General features: G+C 47.7%; 1 protein-coding gene across 2 annotated transcripts in view; it reads left to right on the top strand.

Moving 5' to 3' along the window:
- Positions 1-17694, top strand: part of SNX29 (sorting nexin 29) — a 560470-nt gene that overhangs the window by 488990 nt on the left and 53786 nt on the right. For both annotated transcript variants that reach the window (XM_037068993.1, XM_037068994.1), the window contains one exon: positions 15219-15358. In XM_037068993.1, coding sequence (XP_036924888.1) covers positions 15219-15358 — 140 coding nt within the window. The remainder of the gene's footprint in view (positions 1-15218; positions 15359-17694) is intronic.

Below are 17694 nucleotides of genomic sequence, written 5' to 3'. Positions count from 1 at the left end.
ACAAAGTTAATAGCAGAGAAAAATAGGCTTTAACTGCGACTGAGCCTGCTGCTTTCCCACCGTGAAATCATTTGTTGTGTCCTGCTGAGGGCCCAGCCTGCGCCAGGCCCTGTGGAGGGTGGAGGAGATGGTGCAGACCAACTCCCGCCTGTGGAGGACAGGCCACCTTATCCAACCCAGTTAATAAACGAGCCTGCCAGGAAGCAATGCATAATCCCCCCTCACACAGATTGGGTTCTGTTGATAAGAAGACGAGAATTCATCCAGCCATAAATACTTATTGCTGTGTCAAGAGGTGGTTTTCAGAATTATGGTATTTTGTTCACCCTATATGACTGGCAAGACTGGGTTCCCCACCCCCTATTTTTAGCAAAGCTGTAGGTCTCCTGTAGTTGTGACTCTATTGATCCTAAGAGTCAGAACGTCATCATGGTTATGAGCTGAACTCCAGTGGACATGGTTATAAAACCCAGCCCTTTTCCACACCTGCTTGATCACTTTATAGAAGGCACTTAATCTCTTGGAGCCTTAGTTTCTTTATCTGCAAAATGGGGATATTAGTATGTACTTTATAAAGCTATTGCATGGGCGCCGACTGGTCTGGCTCAGTTGGTTGGATGTCGTCCTGCAAAGTGAAAGGTTGCTTGTTCAATTCCTGGTTAGGGCACATGCCTGGGCTGCAGGTTTGGTCCCTGATCAGGGCACCTACAAGAGGCAACCAATTGATGTTTCTCTGTCACATTGATGTTTCTCTTCATCTCTTTCTCCTTCCCTTTCCCTCTCTCTATTTCAAAAAAAAAAAGTATCGCAGGGTCTGTTAATGTAATGCAATTAAACATTTCACATATGCTTGGCACATAGTAAGCTTGAAATAAAGGGTGGTATTATTATTGTCATCAACATTGTGAGGACAGTAGGGGAGAGTGTGAATGTACCTTGAACCCCTTATGGCTCCTCTGTTCCTTTTCTAAAATAGAGACTTGCTTTCTTCCCTGTGTTTGCAGTTGAGGTTCGGGCCAGGTGTGCCTTCACTGCAGGTGGGGTCAGGGTGTATGTTCTGTCCTGACATTTAGCACAGTTCGCTGATACCCTGTGAGTGCTGCTGTACAGGTTTGGAGCTCTGGCACACGTTATATTCCCTCCTTCAGCTGCTCAAGCCTGGGGGTCTGAGTTCACTTTTTCCCGTTTTAGACGGAGACCTTGTAAGCAATGGGGATCACTTGGGGTAGTTTGAGCAGGAAGAGGAGGGTGTCTTGGACCAACAGGAAGAGGAAGTTTGACTTTAGCGCAGGTAGTAAGCCCTGTGGCCTTTTTTGTGAAGGAAGTATGGAGAGGACTTTGGTTCTTTGATGTCCTCTTGAGTCAGCCCTTTAACTTCCCATCATAGGCAACATTTCATCCAGAGGCCATCGGAACCCAGCTGCCAACAGGGCCATAAATCTTCATGTGTGTCCTCTGGAAAGTCCTGTTTCGTGTATGATGAGGGAGGCAGTCTTCAGTAGCCCCTTGCCCTCCCAGTGGAGCGTCAGCAAATGCCATTGATGGAGAAGAGGACCAAGGTTATATGCCAGTTCTCTAATTCCTCCAATTCATGAGCTTGGGCAAGCGTTGCTTCCCCCTGCACCTCTGATTCCTCTTCTGGGAGGTGGAAATGACAATGGACCCTACCTTGGAAAGTCATTTAGAGGAGGAAACCAGACAATAGATGCACAGGACTTAAAACAGAGTGTCCTGTGGTAAACCTGTTAGCTACTCTTGTTATTCCTGCTACTGCTCTTTATGTCTCCACTCTGCAGGTGTGCTTAGTTCCTTGGGACTTTCTGTTCTGCATTAGAAAGGCAGAGTTCCTGGTTTCTTTGTCTTCACCACACACAATTTGTTTGACACAACACATAGGGCGGCAATTCAGGGCAATTTAGCACCTTTGTACAAAGACAGTGGTAGGGTTTGGGTCAAAAAGTCCAGAATTTGAATTCTGGCCCCCTACTTTTATATGGCTTCGGGTAAGGTAGAGGTGAAGGAAAATACCTGTAGATCTCTGTCACCACCTCCCTGTGCCCCTCCCTGTGGAACGGGGTTGGGATTGCCCAGGGTCCTGAGTGGTTTGCGGATTATATGAGATCCGTCTTGTAAGTGTGCCCAGCCCATTGCCTGTGATATATGTTGATCACTTTCTCCTTTAGGTAAATATTATTGGAACTATTGCCAGTGGATTAGGAGCAAGGGCACTGGGATCGGACAACCTGGGGTCGAATTTCAGCACTATCACTTTCTATATGTTGGCTTTGAGCATGGTGAATACTATCTCTGAGCACCAGTGTCCTTACCTGTGAAAGGGGATGACAGTAATGACAATGACATCAGTAACACTTCGTCTCCAGGGCCCACAGGGGCCTGGTGTTTCCTGCCAGTTCTGCACCTGTAGCCACTGTAGTGATTATGATTCGTGTCCTTATTCCTCTCCCTCTGCCTTGTATTTTTCCCACTCACAGCCAACAGCAGCAGTTGCTGACTTCACAGTAGGAGAGGAGGCAAGAGTGGGGGCAAAATCAAGGGGGGATTATAGCAAGGAAGCTATCAAAGGATCTCCTGGGAGGATGGAGGTGGCTCCTGGGCCTAAATAGTGCAAAGGCACTGGCAGATGGAAAGTTGAATGACACCATGGACGGATGTATTTGTGTTTCTTGTCTAAGGGAGGTTCCCACTGCAGAGGTCAGAGTGCCGGAGGACCCTACAGTAGTGCACAATTCTTTAGGTCTTTGCCATGTTGATTTTGCATGCTGGCGGACCACTGTGCATTTTTCCTGACAAACTAGCCAAGTCACATCCATTTTGATTTTCCTTGCCATTCTGTGGAGAAGCACTATCACTGATAAGAGCATGTGAGATGAGAATACTTAGGGAATGCTCTTGAAACGTGAAATGAAAGCAGAAAGTACAGCTTAACTAAACCAAAGGTCGTAAGGTGTTTTCACAAGGAGGAAGCCGAGGGATCCTTCGACCTGCCCTCTCCCTTTACACATAAGGAAACTGAAACTCAGAGGGGCACCTGGCTTACCCAGAAACATGCACAATGTGAGGGCAGCATAAGACCAGGACCCAGGTCTCCCATTTCACAACCTGTGACCCCTCAGCCTCACCAAACCACAGTCAGCTGTGAATTACTGAGCAAGAAAGAGAACCAAGGTACATTTTCATTTTGTGCTTAAAATGAAGGAGCTGCTTGCTCTCTCTGGTTTCAACTCGTGACCGAAGACACCTAGACACCTATTTTTCATGCCCATTAGTGGGTAGGGTTTGCCACCCACCTCCCTCTAGACCTAGTGCCAGCTCCATGCCCGGGAGGACAGGGGTGGCGTGGCGGCAGGGTGGGTGAGAGGAGGCTCCTCCGGGACCCAACCAGGTCTGCAGAACAAACCCATAAAAATGAAGGTTGGAAAAAAGGTAAACCAGAGTCTAATGCAAAGTAAACCCAGAAAGCAAAGATATTAGAGCCAGGCATGATTCTAAGAATGGATAAAATTTGCATCTGACAACACTCCCTCACCAGACTACCCGACCGGGGCCACCATACCTGCTCTTTCAGATAACCCAGGGGTGCACTATAATTAATGTAATTAATATAATTAATGGCCATTACCTGGAAGTTTGATAATGTGTTATTTTTCCAGGGAACATATTTGCATTTTAACAAGGACTTTCACAGCTTCACTGCAGAAATTTAAAACCCCAGCAAAATGGTTAAGATGTGGGTTCTAGAGAGACATGTGAGGTAGGCCAGGGTTCAACTTCCACACTTCTTATTAGCTATGTGAGCTTAGGCAAATTCCTCGGCTTCTCAGTGCCTTGGTTTCCCTAACTGTCAAATGGCCAAGTGGCAGTATAGACCTTAAAGGGGATGACATGCACACAGAAAATTTTCAACAGAGAGTTTGTTTAGTTAGTAACACTTACCGAGCATCTGCTGGATGCCAGGTACTGTCACCAGGCATCAGGGATACATACCGTCATCACTGTACCGAAAAATAAAGGGGTGAGCGTGATGACAGAGTGGGCCGGAAGGTCTGTCATTTGAGCAGAAGAGACCTTTGAGCAAAGATGTGGGGAAAGTGAGCGGATGTGCATCACGCGGCTCTCTGTGGGGAGGGTGTCTGAGACTGACGCAGCAGCACATGCAAAGGCCCAGAGGCACAGGAGAACACGTTGGGCATGTTCAGGAGGCCTGGATGGGTCACAAATAGAGAACGTGGAAGAGAGTGGAAACATGGAGGGTTGAAAAGCAGCCAGATCCTGGTGACCTTAGTGCCACAGTGAGGATTTGGGCTTTTGTTCTAGATGGGCTGGGAATGGGTGAGACAGCAAATGGTCTGGCCCATCGTAAGCAACTCTGAAAATGGTAGCTGTTGCCATTCACTTAGGGACATCTGCCCTGAACCTGGTCTTGTGCTGGGTACTGCGTGTTAACCAGTGGTCACTGGTGCCAATTCAGTGCCAACAGGAATCCCCAGTTTGGGGTGTGGTGAGGAAGGAAACTTTATTTGGAACAAAACAGCTCACTTGTCATATAGCACAGCTGTGAGGCAGCCCTGGGGCCAGGCTCCTCTTTGGCTGGCAACTCTGCTCTGCTGCTTGGTGGTCTGCTCCATTCTGGTGAGACATCTTCGGTGTTTCAGTTCGTTTTAGCTCAGCCAAAGACACAGTCTTCAGTCTTCAGTCTCCAATGGAAAGGGAAGGTGTGCTCTCAGAACCAGAAGGGAATTGGCTTATATGGACAGAAGTCCCCAGCCCTGGTCCTTGATTAGCGTCCTCATGCAAATGAGGACTCCAAATCCTGGCAATTTGATTGGTCAGAATAAAGCCACTCTGGTTGATTAGAGATATGCCTCTCTAATTGGATGGGGAAAGTCTCAGTTCTATTGGTTGAAATAGAATTCCAGGAACTCCTTTATAAGGGCTGGCTCAGCCTCTCGGACAGCAGAAACAGTGCAGAGGCAGGTACAAGACTCAGAAGCAGTACTCAACTGGAGGCAGCATGGTGTGACAGGTGAGAACATGACCTCTGGAACCTGACTGTCCAGTTCAAATCCTGTCTTTGCCACTTAGTTAACTGTTTGTGACCTGGGCAAGCTACTTCTGTGCCTCAATTTCACCAGCTGTGAAATGGGGATAATTCAAGCCTCACAAAATGGCCTGTTTTTTCTCTTTCTCTGTGTTTCCTAGTTGATTACCAAATTACTTGTCTGGCATATGGTGGCAGAGTTGAGTTTCTGGGATAAAGTAATTAATGGGACTTTGCTTTCCTGTCACTTCTGGAAAGACAGTGACTCTGACTTCTGAATTAGCGGGCATCTATGGAGGCCTATAGCATGTCATTCTCACCAAGGGCTCCTTAGAGACACATCCCAGCTCTCCTCCTTCTCCATTCCCCAAAGTCAAAATAAAGCCCCTCCCCTCCCCTCTGTCACCCACTCCTGGTGCATTCCAGCTGGGGAGTGCCTAGGGGAAAAAACCTTGTCAAACAAAACCTATTTAAACCAGCCAGGTCCCTCACCCAGCTGTTTGGCCCAGACATGACCATCAGGACCGCCTTCATGACCACTTGGAGCCCTTTCTCACTGTATAGATAGGTCTGCAGTTTAATTATTTCCCTGAGCTAATCAAGTGAAGATACTTTGTGCAACTTGGCTAAAAACACCCCTCATCAGAAGCTTATAAAAGGGCTCATGGTGTTTGGGAACTTGCTAGGAGGGTCCATCATACCCAACTAATCACTGTGCAGTTTAATGATACATCATCTGTATACTGTATTGTGTGCTCACCACCCAAAGTCAAGTCTCCTTCCATTGCCATTATCCCCCCTTTACCCTCTTCTGCCTCCTCCCCTCCCTCCCCCCACAGTAATCGCCATTCTGTTGTCTGTGTCTATGAGGGGTTGGTTGGTTTTTGTAATACTGATGCAAGGGCAGGCCTCCCTCTTGTAATAAGGCAGAGTTCACAGATTTGTGTACTTGCCCTGAAATGCAGCTCATTCCTCACGTCCTGGGTCGGGGTATGGGGCCTGTGGTTTTGACGAGCTGCACTCATAGCTCCCGGCTGACCAGTACTTGAAAAAGGAAAGGAGGATTTTGAGTACTCCAGGGAGAAAATAGATAGCGACAAGGTAGAGTTGTTTAAACCTGAAGCATCAGAGTCTTCTTTTCAGTCTCATGAATGGAGTACCTCATTGTCGCTCTCTTGCTTAAAATGTCTGTCACTCCAAGGGTAGAATCCAGATTCTCTAACACGACCCCCAGGCCTGCCCTCAGTCTCCCCTCCAGCTCAGCCTCTCTTAGTGTCTCTCTGATCCTGAGTCCTTGGGTTCCCTCCAGCTGTGGCCCCTCCAGGCGGTTCACGTACCAGAGCTCCTTTTCTCTCCCTCTGTCCCAGAGCTGAGTGCATATAGGCACAGGCTTCCTGGGGCCCGTTCCTGTCTCCACCGTCAGTGGTTGTGTGTTTGGCACTGGCACTCAACCCTCTGAGTCTCCGCTGCCTCTCTCTGACACAGAAATACTAACAAGTATCTGTCTGGTGGGCATCTGAGCATTAAAAGAAGAAATGTATGTGTACCTAGCCCAGGGCCTGGCAGAGGATCTGCTTGGTAAACCCCGCTACTGTTAGGGCGATTATCATGTCACACAGTCCTCTGGGCAGGCACCCTCATGGGCCTGTGCGGCAGGCCCTGGCGTACCCTTATCATGTGTGTTCATGGCTTTATCTCCCTGTTCTGGGATCATTGATTTGTCTTTCTCTTTCACCCTACGGTGAGCTCCATGAAGGCAGGATCCGCATCTTACCTTCTTATTCACAGTGTCTGCCTCACAGTAGGCCCTGAGGACTATCTGTTGAATGAGTGAATGAGCAAATATGGAACTGGATCATTGAATGAGCAAATGAATGACTGCAACCCATCGACACCTCCCGCCTGGGTGGTTAGCTCTAAAATAGACTTCGAATTCATTTGCTGCTCTTCATAGCCACTGGCTCCAGCCACACATGGGCACCTCTTGCCAGGTGACCTCACCAGTCTCCTTGACTGGTCTTCCTGCCTACAGTTTTTTTCTTAATTTTTGTTGAATTTATGGGGTGACATTTGTTGATAAAGTTGTGTAGGTTTCAGGTATACAGTTCTTCAACACATCATCTGTATATTGTATTATGTGTTCACTACCCAAAGTCAAGTCTCCCCTCACCATTTATCCCCGCTTTACTCCCTTCTACCTGTCCCCACCCCCTTTCCTTTTGGTGATCACCATACTGTCGTCTGTGTGGGGGGGTTTGCTTGTTTTTGTTGCTTTTGCTTATTCCCTTCAGCTTTCTCACCGAGCCTCCCAACCCTCTTCCCCTCCGACAGCTGTCACTCAGTTTTCTGTATCTGTGAGTCTGTTTCTATTTTGTTTGTTTATTTTGTTCATTAGAGTCCACGTATAGGTGAACTTATGGTATTTGTCTTTCTCTGACTGGCTTATTTCACTTGGCATAATATACTCCAGGCCCATCCACACTGTCACAAAGGGTAAAAATTCCTTCTTTTTATGGCTGAGTAGCGTTCCGTTGTGTGAATGTACCACAGCTTTTTTATTCACTCATTTACTAATGAACACTTGGGCTGCTTCCAAATCTTGGCGATTATAAATAATGCTGCAGTGAACATAGGGGCGCATGTATTCTTTCAAATTTGTGTCTCGGATTTCTTTGGGTATATTCCCAGAAGTGGTATCACTGGGTTATAAGGAAGCTCCATTTTTTAAACTTTTTCTAGGTAACTCCATGCTGTTTTCCAAAGTTGCTGCCCCAGTCTGCATTCCCACCCATAGGGCACAAGGGTTCTCCTTTCTCCATATCCGCATCAGCACTTGTTTGTGGATTTATTGATGGTAGCCATTCTGACAGGTATGAGGTGATATCTCGTTGTGGTTTTAATTTGCATTTCTCTGATAATTAGTAACATTAAGCATCCTTTTATATGTCCATTGGCCATCTGTATATCTTCTTTGGAGGAGTGTCTATTCAGATTCGTTGCCCATTTTTTAATTGAAGTGTTTGCTTTTTTTGGTGTTTAGTAGTATAAGTCCTTTATAAATTCTGGATATCAACCCCTTATCGATGTATCATTGGCAAATATGTTCTCCCTGCAGTGGGTTATCTTTCATTTTGTTGATAGTTTCCTTTGCTATGCATAAACTTTTTAGTTTGATGTCCCATTTGTTTATTTTTTTCCTTTGTTTTTCTGCCCAAGGAGATATATCAGAAAAAAATATTGCTGTGAAAAATATACAGGATTTTACTGCCTGTGTTTTCTTCTAGGATTTTTATGGTTTCTTTTTTTCTTTATTTATTTTTAGAGAGAGGAGAAAGAGAAGGAGAAACATCTATGTGTGAGAGAAACATTGAACAGTTGTCTCTTGTACACCTGGCCCACAACCCAGGCATGTGCCCTGCCCTGGTGACGTTTTGGTCTGTAGGCTGGCACTCAGTTCACTGGGTCACACCAGCCAGGGCAAGGATTTTTATGGTTCCAAGACTTATGTTTAAGTCTTTAATTTCATTGAGTTTATTCTCGTGTATTTCCTGCCTCCAGTTTTGCCCTTCTCTCATTCTGCAGGTCTCACCTTTGAAAGCACTGCCTCCTGGGCGAAGGATGCCCTTCTTTCCATGTCCATCCCGCACTCATCTCCGTCATAGCACTGACCACTGTGCACTCCTGTCCCTGCTAGGGTCTCCTTTTTCTACTAGGGTCTAAGCTCCTCCAGGACAGGCCCACATCCCTTTACCAGCATACACTCATAAGGGCAGGCATGTAGCAGAGTCATCGAGTAAGCCATTTGTGAATCAGCATAGTTAACACAAGCCCTCTAACAGGGTGTGGTATAAATCTGTAACTCTGTGCCTTTCAGCAATGAAAGTATTTTCTCATTCATGTCACAGCCCAATGCCTATTGGATGGCTCTGGTCACCCTCCTTCTATCAACATGTTCTGCCCTCTGCGTGTGGCTGCCGCACATTGCTGAAGAGGGGAAGAGAGAGAGGGAAAGGGGGTGGTGTCAGAGCACTTTTCCTGGCCATGGCTGGGTCTGGGTGTGGCTGCTTCACTCCCATTCACTGGCTGGACCTGGTTTGTGGCCACCATTTCACTGCAGGGCTGCTGGGAAATCTGTCTTCCTTTGTGCCCAGTCTCATCAGAACTAGGCATGGAAGAGAATCTCATAGCCAGACGGTCTTATTGCCTGGCTCCTTCAGAGTCCCAGTCGGTGTTCCAGAACTGGGTAGCCAGTGATGTGCTTACAGATCAGCTGACTCTGAAGCAGCCGTCTCTCAACAGGGCCCGAGCTGCCTGCTGCTCCTGATGGGGTGGGCTTTCTATTTATTTTAGAAGTGCCATGCTATTCCTAGGTGAAAATAAAAAGGAACTCTAGAGATGAAGAATCACCTGTGCCCAGCTGACAGCTCACACGAGGATAGCTCCTGGGGAAGGTCCCCTTGGACAGGCAGGACATGGTCAGGAAGATGCACTTGTCAGGAACGACCCAAGGAAGGAAAGATTGTGAAAGTGCAGGGGACAGGGGTCTGTGCGTTTGTTCTAGAATCCACAGCTTGTCATCTCATTCACAACATTCTATTATTTTAAAAATAGCTATTCTTAATTTGATGGTGTCTTTATCTTCTTGAAGCTCAAAATAAAATTAACCTTTTTGGAGGGAAAAAAATACTTCCACTAGAATAGTCCTGAATGTTCTTTTGTCAAGCAAAGACTAACTCCCAGCGCTCTCTATTATTAGTTCTACACCATAATTGACAAAAGTATTATGATTGGAATGTTTCATGAAATGACAGCAGGGCCATGGGTAGCGAGCACTCATTAAGTGGCCACAGGTGGATCCTGGCAGATTCCATGAGCCGGGCCTCCATCCAGTCCCATCGCTTCTAATGCCATGTTTTGGTTGCAGCCCCAGGAGCCCAAGCAAAAAATCTCCCAAACACTCCCTGACTCCTAAGCACTGGACCCTCCCCAGTGGGGCAGGCCCCTACGCCAATGCTGATCTCTCCTCCCAGGAGCTCCATGTGACAGATGAGGTCTCTAAAGGACCAGCTCCCTGTCTTTGTCCCTTATTACTGCTCTGCTTTTCACTCCCTGCTCAGAGGGATTTAGGCCAGCCTTCTTCTCTCCATCCCACTCCATAGTCAGGATCTTTGTCATCTCTTATTTGGACTTGGCAACAACCTCCAAACTTTTCTCACTGGTGGTCTGCCTTGCTTCCCCTAAATCTACCCCTGACATTTACTCATTCTTGCAACAAATAATTATGGGGGCTCTCTTGAACTTTGGGCACTATGTTAGGCTTTGGCAACATGGGTCCCTGCATTCCTAGGAATTACAGTCAAGTAGAGGGGGCACACAATGAACCAATGGGATCATTCCAGCAGCAGTAGGGGCTATGCAAGAACAAGAACAGGGTGAGGCTGGGGCGTGCCTGGGCAATCTTAGCTGGCATGTCCAAGAGGGAGGGGCACAAGGGCAGAGGCTTAAATGGCAAGGCATGCCAGGCCAGGGAACGGCTCGTGAAAGGCCTGGAGACATTTGGAGACGATGTACAGGACACGTGAAGAAAGTCAGGGGCTAATGTGTCGAAGGTGTTGGGTGGGTGTTGACAGTGGGGAGAGGGTGACATGAAGTGAGGCTGGCAGAGCATGTAAGGGCCACATTGTGAAGGTTCCTGCTCGGGTGTAGATGTGAGTGTTGGGTGATAGACAGAGCTCACAGGGAGCCAATGAAGAGTTCCAAACAGGAGAGAGATTTTTGAAAGACCTCTCTACTTCAAACTGTCTGTATCTTATTTGCCCAATAGCAGTACTTCTGAATGCTATGAGACCACACACCTCCTGTGTCCCACTTCCCATCAGCTTCCTTCCATGGTCTCCAAGGCTGTATGTGATTGGACACCTGTTGCCACTGCAGTCTTACCTCCCTGGACCCACGCAGCCCAGTCACACACCTTGTCCTGTTGTTTCAGCAAGCCAAGCTCCTTCTGCCTATGGCTTGTGCTTTTGCTATTCCCTGCACCTGCCCTGTCCCTCCCCGACCTGAGGGCACCACCCGGACCACCTGATGATGTCTTTCCCCTAGGTGAAGCTGAAGTAGCATCTTCAAGGACTCACTTCCTCGGAGTGAAACCCTCTCTCCATCCCTCATGTAAACTTCCTGTTAGCTTCCCTGAGCACCTGTAGGTTACAGGACCCCAGCATGTTCCCCCCATCTGAGCACTGACCAACTGGTTGCCAGACCCACCCATATACAAAGCCACTTCTTGAATAAAACCATCCTGGCTGAGCATCCATGAATTATCAGCATCTATCTCAGAGACTGGCAGGCAATGCTTAGGCTACCTGCTTCTCAGTTTAGGTTATCATTCTGAAGTGGGCACCATCCGTATCCCCATTTTACAGCTGAGAAGCCTGAGGCTCTGAGTGGTTTTCCACCTGACCTAAAAATGGCAATGTGAATTGCTCTGCCTGCCTGAGGGAATGTCATCCTATCTCCTAATGTGATCATCGCACAGGGTGGGTGGTCTCTTCAGTGGTTTGTAGGGCCTCAGGCAGTCCTACTATGTATGCAACTGGTATAAATTAGGGGTCTAAAATCCAGGCCTCGGAACCCAGGCAGAGGATGGGACTGTGGGAACCAGGAGGGGTGCATGGTTGGCACTTGCTTCCAGCTCAGGAGGGCAGTACTGCTCCTTTCCCAAGGGGGCCAGGAGTATGAATTTGATGCAGAAACATCCTGGTTTACCTGCATTTAGGCCACACAAGCTATTAGCAGCTGATAGTGAAAAAGCAGGGCTGCCTTCACCAGAAAGCCAGCCCCAGACCGACTGATCCCCAGGGGGACTTGGTAACAAACAGGGCCGCCTTCGACCCGCTGAAGAACTGCCAGCTTTGCTCTGAGGAGGGCTACAAGCCCTTTTCAAAGTTCCAGAAACAGCAGGCACCCTTGTAAACACAAATGTTTGAATCCATGTTAGGTATAAGATAACACCAAAAAATACCATTTATTTTGTTAGAGGTGATAATGGATGAATAGGAACATGTTTTTAGTAATTTAGAAATACACACTGAGGTATTCAGGGCCTAATTTAAAGCGCCTTAGCAAAAAGGTAAAAATGATGAAGCAAATATAGAAAAGAGTTAAGATGTTTATTAGCTAAAATGTTATGGGGATTTATTTGCTTTACTTTTTGCCACATTTTGAAATTTTCATGATAAAAAAGTGTAAAAACGGAGATGACAGTTACCAGAGAGCAGACAGCCTTCCATGAGCTGTTCTGAGAGGGCCTCTGCCCCGTGGCGTTCTGCCCAGCCCTGTGCACGACGCAGCGCAGTTCTCCCTGTGGGTACCTCCGGGACCAAGGAGGCCAGCGGTCAGGCACTTGGGTGACAGGTGACAGGTGCCTTCTGTTCATACAGCAGTTTTCTGCCAAGGCCATCCGGTAAGCCTGTGGTTTAGGAGGCCTGCAGATTTTTCTTCTGTAAATTCAAGAGTATTCTGGATTACTTGAAGGTTAAAAACCTGAAACTCTGGGTTCTGAGCCCTTAGACAAGTTTCTCGGCCTGCCTGGGCCTCAGTTTCCAGCCTTGGAGATGCGGGGATGTGGGGCAAGGGAAGCACTGAGTGCCGAGTGAGAGTAGAGATGCCATGGACATCGTTGCTTTTCTCAGATGGCTCAGGTAAAATTGCCTGGATATCAAATTCACACTGCGGCCATGTTGGGTTTTCTCAGGAGCTGGCCGGGGTTCCCAGGACCCACTAGCTTGAGGAATCAGTACACAGGAAGGATTTGGAATTTCTCCGAGGTGATAACCTTTCTGCCAGTCACTGTTGCCCCTGGGACTTGAGTGAGAAGAGACATTAATCAAGCGGAAATGGGCTGATTCAATTCCTAGGTAGATCCTCTGCCCTTCTTTTCAGGGGTCCTTACCTTCTTAGGACCCTGTAACCAGCCCACAAGCCGCATGAGGAGCCATCTGCAGTCTCTCCTTGTCGCTTTCCAGTGTGTGGAGCAGCCCCTCCAGAAGAGGGGGAACTCCGTGCCGGTTCTTCGCAGGCCGATGAGTTCCTTTCTTTCTTGTCTTCATGCAGCCATGCCGCTCAAGCTGTCCTCGAAGGCTTCTTCTGCAGATGAAAAACTAGGTTTAATTTGCTTGATTCAGCACTAATCTGACTTATTAACCAGCTTCCCAAGGAGAAACGTCTGATTGCTTAACAATGGGTTGAAACTTGGAGACCCCAGAGCAGAACCTGGCATTCAGGCCAGGGAGTGGCGGAGCCTGGATGGCTGCAGCTTGGGCCGGGGACCTGCAGCTCTCCTGGCTGGTGCCGTGGCTCTGCCCACTCAGCGCCCCTGCACCTCCCGCCAGGCTGCAGGTGATTTCAGGGCACAGCTCTGCCCCCTGCCTGGGCTGTGCTGGTGGTGAGGGCGAATGGCCCTCAGCAGTGTTCCCTTACTGCCACCCCTCTGGTGGAAGGTCCCTGCTGAGGAGGTGATCAGGGAGTGGCTTTGGGCTAGAGGGCCTGCTGAGACCTGGAAGGGGCCCCGGGCCCCTGCTCAGTGTTTCTTCCTCCCACCTGGTGCTCAGAGAAGGGTTGCCAGATGAAATGCAGGACACCCAGTGAAATTTTAATTTCAGATGAACAATGAATAATTTCTTAGTTTCAGTGTGTCCCAAATATTGCCTGGAAAGTTTTTATTGTGCGGTATACATTTGAACACTGAAAAATTATTGCATTATGAATTATTGAATACTGAGTAATAAAACCTAAAAAGTGACTCACTACTTATTGAAATTCAAATTTCACTGGGTGCCCTGTATTTTTATTTGCTAAATCTGACACTTAAAGTTTCTCCCTGCCATGCTCGGGTCCTTAGGCAGGGCCTTGTGGGGACTCGGCCAGAGACCAGGCTACATACTGGGCAGTGCTCAACCCAGGTGGCTCTGCACATGTGGCCTCGTTCAGCAGACTGTTGCGGAGTCCTGCCTGGGCTGGCACTGGGCCGACACTGGGGTGTGGGGCAGAGGTGAGTGCCCCGCTCCATCTGCGGGACCTCGTGGATGGGCCACCCAGCCCCTCTCTAGGCTGCGGTTTCCTCACATGAGAGTAACCAAAGCTTCTTCTGTTTTGTGAGTGTGAAGGACCTTGTCCCTCCTACCGCCCGCTCTGCTGCTCCTTTACTCATTGTTCTTGGGCCTCAGTCCAGAAGGAGCATCACGGGCTCAGAGAAGGCCTTTCCTGCCCTCTCCCAGGCCAGGGTTTCTAGTTACAAACCAGGGACACCAGTGCTGATCAGAATGAACAGGATGGGCTGCAGAATCTGTGGAGCCCCAGGCCACATGGAAATGTGGGTCCCCTTGTTCCAAAATTATTCAGAATTTCTAGGCAAGTCCAAGTTCCACACTGTGTGACTGCACAGGACACACGTCTGGGAAGCTGGCTCTGCTGGAGAGGGCTGAGGAGATCCAGGGTGGGGTGAGGGTGGCAGGAGGGTCTGGAGCAGGGCTGGGTGGAGACTGCGCCAGCCTTGCACTACCTCGGCACTGCACCGCACTGCACAGCCTGGTCTGACCCTGTGGGAAGGACAGTGCTGCTGCTGCGTCTCCTAGTTTTTCAAGACAAGCTAGAATTTGTTTATTAATATGATCTTTATATTTCAGAAAATTCCTATGAAGGCAAAATCAAGCACCCTCTTTCTAGGGTGGCATTTAGTGTGACTAATAATTATACACTCACCCATATGGTTGCTAGATTTATCTGTGTCTCCCCCACAGTCACCTCCACCAGGACCACAGCAGTGACTGTGTGTTTATTGTTTTACCCTCAGTCCCCACCGCTGTATTCATCACATGGTAGGTACTCAATAAAAGCCACAGTTGCTAAGACTTCATTCATTTATAGAAAGACACTGTAGGGAGTTTGATAGACCTGCTTCCCCCCACTTAATAGCATGAGCATCTTCTCTGTTATTAAATGTGATTACACATGTAAAGCCTGAGACACCCTTTACATGTGGCAGTCACCCCATAAATGTTAGCTGCCTGGGCCATAATGATTGAGCATTGTATGTCCTGGGGGAAACTTATGGATAGGCTAGGAAAGCACACTTGAGCACACCCCGTCTCTGTTTTCTCAGGATGCCAAGTTTGTGGAGGAACGGAGGAAGCAGCTACAGAATTACCTGCGCAATGTCATGAACAAAGTCATCCAGATGGTCCCCGAGTTTGCCACCAATCCCAAGAAAGAGACCCTTGTTCAGCTGATGCCCTTCTTTGTGTAAGTACCATTCACAGGGATGTGCTCCACCCACGCATCCTTTTTTCTCTCTTCCATGGATGGGCAGCGAAGCGTGTCTGTGTCCTAGATACCCCGGGACCCAGTGTGCCTTGGGAGCCGTGGGAGACTCATGCCACAGTGCTTTGGAGTTGCTAAAGGACTCGTGAAAGAGAGTCTGCAAATGAATGTTGCTGATTTGAGGTTTGCAAATAAATTCAGGGCTGCATGGTTTTATATTTTCATGCATTGTGATCACAGGAAAGATTCATTTTCTGTGCCACTCACAGATGTTCCAGAGCTGAGATACTCTCTCGGTGTCTTCTGCCTGGGTAGTGAACCCAAAGAAAAATTCTCAGACTCCCACTGGTACCTCCTTAAATGATTTTCGTATTAATATCACTTACTTAAAACTAGGTATAAACATAACTTGGAACTAGGTATAAATTCCTTGTTTTTATATGTCCCTGTAAAAGTAAAAAAAAAAAAATTGAAAGAACTTTACACATTAAGCACTTACAACATCATTACAACTCAAAGTTGTCAATGCAATGCCGCGGCCATTTTTCTGAAACCAAATCTTGGCTCGCAGCAGTGTGAGCAGTGTGAGCCAGTGTGCAGCAGGTCTTTTCAGTGTGCCGTGTGCCACGCCAGCATGCCCACTGACTCCATTCCTCCCTCCCTGCCTTCCTTGGGTCACGTTGCCTGGAAACATCTGTGCAGCACTTTCAAGCAGGTGGCCGTCACTTGGTGTCACTACCTTATCTCCAATGAGTCTACTTTGTCCTATTCCGTCTCTTACCAGCCTGAGACATTTATATCCTTAGAATATTGAGACCTGGAATGATGAAACAGTACTTAGTGTTTAAAAGGCCTTTTAGATGTTGTAGAATATAATTCCATTATTTCTAAAATATTATCATCATAATGGAAACACAGCACAGAAATACATAGCAGACCTGTGGCTTCCCCAAAATGGGATTGGGACTCACTCGAGAAACGCTGGTCTGAGCCTATGTGATTGATTTACTGAGATAAAATAAGAGTTTCTTTTCACTGGAGTTCTTTGAAATGCTGTCTTGGGATTGGAGAGTCTGATTTGTTCTAACAGCGATGCTGTAACATAAAACAGGGGGCTTATTTCCGAATGCGGGGCTCTCCTTGGGCGCCACACTCCGCAGTTTCCAAGCTGAACTTCCAACCAGACAGACACCGGCAGCCCCGCTGCTCTCACCTGCTTAGGGCCTTTGAAAGGGTGGCCAGGCTGGCTGCTTATGCTTTCTAATTGTTTTAGGGCTTTTATGAGAAGATGTAATTTTATCGTGCTGCCTGTGATAAAAGATGCCCACCGTACAGAAAACTGTTTTTCTTGTATTCAGTTATTTGTGATGCCAGGGCCTTGATCTCACCGTTTTGAAAGTGCCACAGTGGTTCATGAGAGGAGTTCGTCTTCTTTTAATGGCCGCCCCCAGCCCAGGGTGTGTATTGGAGATTGACCTCTCACCAATCCTCTGCACTTTGGCTCGATTCCCTGAGGAACTGAGTTAGAGAGTGGGCCCTAAGGCTCAGACGCTAAGAAAGGCTGCGCGCTCGAGCCTGAGAGGGAGGAAACCCTGCCCGACACAGGCAAGCAAGCTGGTGGCCTTCCTGCCTGGCACATCCTGGCATCTCTGGTCCAGCGCTTAGCAAACATTAGCTTGGGGAACTGTGAAAATTGTGTGTTAATGAGAGCATCTCAGTGTGTTGTGCAATCCCAGCTGCACTGGTTGCCATTAATCAGAGCTGGGAGAGAAACCTTTTGTGCCTGATTAGCACAGAGAACATAAGGTTCAATTTCATGGGCTTTAAAAAACACAAAGAATTTCAGTAGGAGATTGTGGCAAATGACACAATATTGACATCAAATTTCTGACTGAACGTTGGTCTGGACCCCAGATGAATTAAACAGCTTTTCTCTGTTGCTTTTCATTGAAGTTCTAAATTGAGCTTCCCTCTCCACCTTGGTCTTTTTGAGTGAGATGGGGTTGCAGGTCAGAGTCTGGAGGCTGTTTCATTTGGGGGAAGTGGAAGACGAGCCGGTGAACCCACGTGATCACTCCCTGTCTGGGTGCTCCCACGGAAAACAATGAGACTGGTGTTTCAGCTCAGGAGTTCTCCCTACGAGATTCCTAGATTTTTGTTTTTCTAAAAAACCTCTCTTGGTTAAGGAAATAAACCCCGAAAAGCATATTTTAAAAATAGATCTTGAAGATTTCCTTGGTTCTTCCAAATGGTGATTCAGCATCCTAAAGGTCAGCTTTAGCTACTGAACATGAATGGCCTTGTGTACTAGACTGGTG

This window comes from Sturnira hondurensis, unplaced genomic scaffold (assembly GCF_014824575.4).
Source record: "Sturnira hondurensis isolate 20B ecotype Veracruz unplaced genomic scaffold, ASM1482457v3 Scaffold0018337, whole genome shotgun sequence".
Classification (NCBI taxonomy): Eukaryota; Metazoa; Chordata; class Mammalia; order Chiroptera; family Phyllostomidae; genus Sturnira; species Sturnira hondurensis.
The sequence above is the reverse complement of the archived record's forward strand: the minus strand, read 5'-3'. Positions and strand labels throughout refer to the sequence as shown.